Here is a 7,090-nt window from a genome sequence, read left to right on the forward strand (position 1 = left end):
GTCCCTAGTTTGGTTTGTCGTTTCTTCACTGGAGCCCATTTGTTAGTTCGTTAGTTGATTTGTTGTGTCCGAAGCCGTTGGTTAGGCACCGATCAAGCACGTAAGGAAGCTTTATATAACAGAAGATAAAATCAACGGTTGAGATTGTAGCGTCATAGTTAAAATATAAATGTGCAGGATATTAATATAAGTGAAAGGACTCGAATCATTCCCACCAAGCTTAGTTTCAAGAATAACTAACTTGGAAGAAAACAATGTTCTCAGAATAGATGGTAAGTTTTCCCTCTAATGTCGTCTTCTTCTTCTCCACTGTTCCCTCTTCATCTTTCTTAACAAGCCGGCCATAGCTCAATTCTGAAAATCGCTTAATTTGATCGTAGCAACCAGCGACGAGAAACCCAGATGAAAGGTAGGATTTTTATTGTGAGAAAAAATGAAGAAAAATTTCAATTCTTAGTCTGTATAAGCTTACAGAGGATGAAATCTGCAAATTTGTTTTCATTTGATGCAGAAACGGAAGAAACCAAGGAAAACCCAGAAAGAGAATCTCAGGATGGGATGGGGAAGACAGAGTTTAATGAAGATAATAGCTCCCCGAGAGGTGTATTGGAAATCCCTGTTTTGGGTGTCGATTCAGATAACAGTAGCAGTAGTTGCAGTTCTTCGTCTACTGATAAATTGATCGCGCACCAAGCTTTGGTTCCTGAATCAAATGGTTCACAGTGGAGGAATTTGTTAGATGTCATAAAGAGGAAATCTGTGAGAAGGTTTTCTTCGTTTCCTGAAGTGTCAATGAGAAGGAATTTAAGTAGGAAATTAGCTCGGATTCGCAGTGCTGAAGATCGAATTGAGTATGAAGGACCATCGGTTCCAAAACCTTCTTGGAGGAACTTTGCTTACGAGGAACTTGCCGCTGCAACCGATAATTTCAGTTCTGGTAATAACTTGCTTTCTCTGTTTTTGCGGTTTTCTTGGTCTTTCCTTTTGTTTGAAGTTTAAACTTTGGGCTATCCGGGCGAGAAAAACAGAAAGAAAAATCAGATTAAATTAAAAGATAAATAGTTAAGCAGGTTACGTCAACTCCACGAGGTTTTACTTCACGCTATGGACGCCACCGTCGGCGGCGGCTCCAGTATCAATCGCCGCCGATACTGATATCCATACTATCAACCGGGTTGATTCCGGTTATGTTCTCTTTTGAACAGCGTAGCATACGCTAGCATCTTCTTATGTCTATCGCTCTTTCCTTATGAAATGACATCTTCACCCCTATTCACGGAAGAGAGAGAGACTCTGGGAGCATAAGTTCTATTTCCAAACAAAAAAAAATTCAATCTCAAAGTTATGACCTCATATTCAAAGTTCAAAAACTCATTTCGTTTTATCATTTGGTTAATTCAAAACTAATATTACGTTTTAGTTAATCAAAAACCAAATTTGTTAAAATAGTTATTTTTTTTTCATATATTTCGCTGGATAGTTTTAAGGACAAATATACAAAATGAGTGAGATGAAATGTTCGAAATTTTGATAAATAATGTATTTTAATGATTAAAATGAGTAAAATTTCGACAAAACAATGTTCTTGTGGACTTTGTCTCGTCTTTCATCTTGAGCATGTTGAAATTAGTAAAATTTTGACAAATCTTTTTTACTATGCTCACATTGATTTATTCAACTATTTCGTGCCTTTGTACATTTTAATGCCTTACAGTTTCTCAATGGCATGTTTCAAGTTCATTTAGATAATAAAGATTTGATTCTAAGTAATCTTTCAGGAAAGATCCGACATAATTTTATATGGATACTACCGAGAAAGAAGATCAAAATCAAAGTAAGTCGAGTATGATTCAATTAGGGGACAAAAAATTTATAGACTCCACACCAAAGATTTTAACGATTAGATCATTTTTAGCGGAGTTTATTTCGACCTTGGTACAGGAGCAAGGTCAGTTTTTTTTTAACTTGGTGAAACAGTGTTCTTGTGGGCCTCGAATAGTTGGGCCCAGAAGGTGGCCGGTCCGTATGGTTCAACCAGTGATTACTCATAAAACCATGACAGGTAGGCAATTTCAGCTGCTGATCATGGGTGGTCAAACACATCCGTCCAGTTTTCTGATGGTGGCCAGATTGTCCGAACCGGGGTCCATGGTTGGTCCATTTTGTTAACACTGGTCCACTTTGCATAATAATCATTCTGTGCAAAGTTATGAACTTTAAAAGACGAGCCGTAGATTTCTTGGACTGAGCAGAGACAAAGCGACCACTTTTCTAACAAATGGTCCCCTAAAGATTCAACATTACGTGCCAATCTTTAATCGAAGGCACAGAATTGCATGCCAATTTTGACTCTTAGAATCTGGAATTTAAGAACGCAGCCTTGGTAACTTCCAAATGGATAATTGTAAATCACTAAAAATCATTCCTTGTATGGTCCATGTTGTCTGCTTATCAATCACAATGTACCTGTGCCGGAGTGGATTGCGGTCAAAAAGCCGTCTCTATCGATAAAGCAATAGCTGAAAAGTATGATCTTGAGATCTACCATTCTTGAATCTCTGACTGATTCAAATTCAATTGCAGAGATAAGGATTAAGGACTAAAACCCTCTCTGTATCTGGCATAATTTGATAAAAATCTTTCAGAGCCGCCTTGGAATCTTATGATGGATTCAAACCCTTTTCTGATTTTGAATTTTAGAAAGGTTTGCACACCAAGTGTTTGATTTATTTACTGTATGGTTAAATTTGGTTATGGTAGAGAAGTTGATCGGGAAGGGAGGGCACGCGGAGGTGTACAAAGGGTGCCTAGAAGACGGTGAAGTGGTAGCAGTTAAGAGGCTGAACAAGAAAGAGAAAGAAGATGAGGAAAGGGTGGCTGATTTCTTGTCAGAGCTCGGTATCATCGCCCACATTAATCACCCCAATGCTGCGCGTTTGCTTGGCTTCAGTGTGGAAAAGGGTTTGCACCTTGTCTTGGACTTCTCCCCGCATGGCAGCCTCGCCTCTTTGCTTCACGGTGCGGTGCTTCTCTCTCTCATCTCTCTTTTCATTTACTCATTCTGTCATTCTATAGAATATGGATGCCTTAGATACAAAGTCTTAATTTTTTGCTTGCCTTTTTTTCTTAAGATCTACGTTTGGTTGCCAGAAATATAGATTTTTTTCAATGAAAACATCCGAAAAGGAGGAATTTTCTGAAAAAACCGATTCTTGTGAACTCATTTCGTCACTGAAAACATCCTCCAACATCCTCTACGGCCAGTGCAGCGGTGCGACGAGCATCAGATGACCGAGATGCTATCAGGGCATTTGGTTTTCTTTTATGGTGTTTTTCCAAATTTACATTCAAAATTCTCGATTATGGACAATCTATAGTGTAATGGAAATTGTTTGAAGTGCTCAGCTAATTAGTAGCCTTAACAAGGCTGGAGATATGCCATTGAGTGATAATGCCTAAGGTGTTTGGGCTACAATTTTCCAAGTCTAGGCTCAGCCCGACTATGACCTACCAGGCCAAGAATGGCCTCCTAGCCATATCATCATTGAACGGGCTACCAAGGATAAGTGGGCTGGACCATAGTTAGCAAATTTGGATTCGGGAATTATTCGGGCGGAGAATTATTCGGAATAATTCAATTGATTAATTTAAGGATTCGGTCAAAAAAGCTTATTAGGTTTTTTTTTTATTTGTTTTTTTTTTTAAATACTGTTTAAGTGGACCGAATATTTTGGTTTAATTCGATTCGGTCCGAATTATTCGCGTTTTATATTCACTTTTGAAAAAATCGTGAATTTTACCGAATTTTATTTTTAATTCGGATTCGGTCAGAATTTTTGATTAAATTCGGAAAAATTCGGTTATTCGGCTGAATTGATAACACTAGGCTGGACCAGCTAGTTCTAGGTATGCTCTTAGATTTTCCTCAGGCCATGGGAAGGAGCTTTAAGAGTCCTACATATTACCCCAGCTTGGACTTTCAAAACCAAGAATTAGTTGTTACTAGATAGAAATTGGTAGTGGAGGAGTAGTTCAATTGGAAGATTCCTATTATTGCAACTAACAAACTCACTATAGATTGGGGTCTTGATCTCTAATGGTTCAGGGAATTGAATCACAAAACCACATAGGTGGAGGATGATGTTCCTGTGATGCCCAGGTATCTCTAGCATTATCCACCATAAATCAGGGCAAGGGAAATGCTGGGTTGAAATGCTAGAGATACCTGAAACCAACTCATGTATAGATGTGGGCCCTTCTATGGGCCCTACTGTTTCAATGGCTATGATCCTTGTGTTAGGGGGATAGCCTTTAAGGTGCTTTTGCTTTGCATTTTACATCAAGGCAATTCCTGGCTGTTTGGACTGTCACAAACCAAATTGAGCCCAAGTGAAAATAGAAATGCAAGTTTTCTAAATCCTCCTAGGCTCCTAGTACCCCACCCCACCCCACCCCACCCAACCCCACCCAACCCAAAAGATAGGAGAAAATAGAAACCTGTTTCCTCCCCTAACCTAGGCTGAAAAAATATCTGAACCCATTATTGAATTAGATACATGAGGTCCAAAGATTGTGGATGGACAGTAGACCTTGACTTGGCCTGCCCATACCAATATTTTTAATGGGCCTATATAATAAACCTGGCTCTGGTAGTCTAAATGTGTAAATCAACCAAGTCTGGCCCATAATATGATTGTCCCAATGGTCAGTTTGGCCTGCTTGGCCCATAGACAGCTTTCTGCACTTGAGTTGAACAGTTTGCTGTTATATGGTTTACCAAAGGGTGTTGTTTCAGCTTTGTCCTGTCATTCCAATTATTGAGTACTTGAGCTCAGGCATGAATCTCCATTCCGAGAGGATAATATACCCTCAGGACCTGCATGGTTGCTTGTTTAATACATTTTTCTTATTTTCAAATTGATTGTTTTGTACATAGAATTATGTTGACATATTATGCAGATTTCTTAATTATTTTATGCAACCCACCCAAACGGGCCAAACCATAAATTTGCTGGGTTGGTTGGGCATATGCTTAACCCTGCCAATTTAATAAAAGGCAGGTTTTGGCCTGATATGCCTTAACTCAGTCCGCGTATTGATGGTTAGTCTACCAGGGGTTCTGGTTTGCCCAGGACCAGAAGAAGGCCAAATTACTGTGTCTTTTAAGGGTCCAAGTAGTAATGTTAGTTTGCATCTTTTGAATGACGAGAATAAACATATTTTTTCAGGTTCAAAGGAGCCTCTGGAGTGGGGAATAAGGTTTAAGGTTGCTTTAGGGGTAGCAGAAGGATTACACTACCTCCATCAAGGCTGCAGCAGACGTATAATTCACAGAGACATCAAAGCCTCTAACATATTATTAAACCAAGATTATGAACCTCAGGTATGACTGAGATATAGAAAGAGAGAGGTAAGTCACTTGTTTCTTTCTATCAACCTTGTTTCAGATGACTAATATGCCTCTGGTGTTATTGTAACTGCAGATTTCCGATTTTGGACTTGCAAAATGGTTACCAGAACAATGGAGTCACCACATAGTTTTCCCCATAGAGGGGACATTTGGGTGAGATAATACTCTTATATTATCCTTTCTATGCATCACTTGATTTCATGTGCTATATCTTTAGTATATTCCATCTCAGATACTTGGCACCAGAATACTTCATGCACGGAATTGTCGATGAGAAAACAGATGTTTTTGCCTTTGGGGTGCTACTACTGGAGCTCATAACAGGCCGGCGTGCTGTGGACTCTTGTCGCCAAAGCCTTGTGATGTGGGTGAGATTCTACTATGATGAAATATTAAAGCATCATCTTTAATCTTTCAGTATCTACCTGTTCTATGTTTCATTGTTGTTAATTAACTATGACCTCTATAAGTATAGACTAGATGAGTGACTCAAGAGAGTTCATAACAAAGTTTTTAGGAGTCAACTTGGGTTTACACTATGTTCTTCATCACTAAATTAACAGTAATCATAGGTAACAGTCCTCAAGATACTTTCCCCAAAGAACAGTGGATTTTTGTATCATTCCTTCCTACTTGGTAGTTGCCTTTTTCAAGCTATGTTGTCCACTGGGCTTCTCAATGCAACATTTACAGCAATTGTTGCTTTGAAGCTAGGGTGCAGTGTTTATTGTACAATATTATATTGTTTAGATATTGACTGTTAATATGATGATAGTATTGTTGCATTATTTAGGGATTCATTGAAAAGCTTAGTTTCTCTTTTGGCTATAATGACTGTATGTGTGTACAAACAGGCAAAGCCACTACTTGACAGGAATAATATGGAAGGTTTAGTGGATCCAAGTCTGGGACATGGTTATGAAATTATTGAAATGAAGCGTATGATCTTGACAGCATCAAGGTGCATCCACCACTCATCCACCATGAGACCAAACATGAGCCAGGTAAGCGATTTTTCTTCTAGGCCAATTAGAAGATTTCCTTTCCATCATTAATCCATAACCTCAAAATCATGTAATGTATTCAATAATTAAATTATATTTTCGTCCATAATCCTCCAGGAATAGGGAAGGACCACGTGATCATAGAATTGACCAAGAGAAAATCTTTTGCTTCTGTTATGAGAATGAGATTGAGTCTAAGACATAAACCTTAGTGGTGATGATATATATATAGTAAGCACACTTACAAATTATTGTGAAACCCTTTTCTGCCTCCAACTTAAAGAACTTTTAGGAATTAAACAAAGGGCAATCAAAAGAAGGTTGCATGTTATAAATACACCTATAGAGGTGTCATTCAAACATTCTCTATATATATGCTAAAAGCAGGAAAAAAAAAGTGAAGTTTACAAAATATTTTACACCTTACGGGGTTTCAACATTGATGATAATACAATAACAATTACCAGAACAGCTACGAAAATAAATGAAATTACATTTGTTCTCTTAGCAGCTTTATTTAGGATGATGGTGAACAGAGTCTAAAGAATCAAAACATGACTCAATTGCACCAGAGAACTAGAAGCCCCTCTGGATTAATAAATCTAGACAAGTGATGCGGATGCCAAACACTGTCCAACCCCTTCCCCCCCCCCCCCCCCCCCCCCCCCCCCCCCCC

General features: G+C 38.6%; 1 protein-coding gene across 1 annotated transcript in view; it reads left to right on the forward strand.

Annotated features, from left to right (window-relative positions):
* The first annotated feature begins 208 nt into the window (after positions 1-208).
* The window catches only part of LOC122072985 (receptor-like cytosolic serine/threonine-protein kinase RBK1), a 7,269-nt gene continuing 387 nt past the window's right edge, over positions 209-7,090 (forward strand). The window contains exons 1-7 of the mRNA XM_042637446.1: positions 209-409; positions 512-937; positions 2,761-3,018; positions 5,229-5,383; positions 5,484-5,563; positions 5,643-5,778; positions 6,265-6,414. Coding sequence (XP_042493380.1) covers positions 403-409; positions 512-937; positions 2,761-3,018; positions 5,229-5,383; positions 5,484-5,563; positions 5,643-5,778; positions 6,265-6,414 — 1,212 coding nt within the window. The 5' untranslated portion in view covers positions 209-402. The remainder of the gene's footprint in view (positions 410-511; positions 938-2,760; positions 3,019-5,228; positions 5,384-5,483; positions 5,564-5,642; positions 5,779-6,264; positions 6,415-7,090) is intronic.

The sequence above is a fragment of the Macadamia integrifolia genome, chromosome 3 (genome assembly GCF_013358625.1).
Source record: "Macadamia integrifolia cultivar HAES 741 chromosome 3, SCU_Mint_v3, whole genome shotgun sequence".
NCBI classification, from domain to species: domain Eukaryota; kingdom Viridiplantae; phylum Streptophyta; class Magnoliopsida; order Proteales; family Proteaceae; genus Macadamia; species Macadamia integrifolia.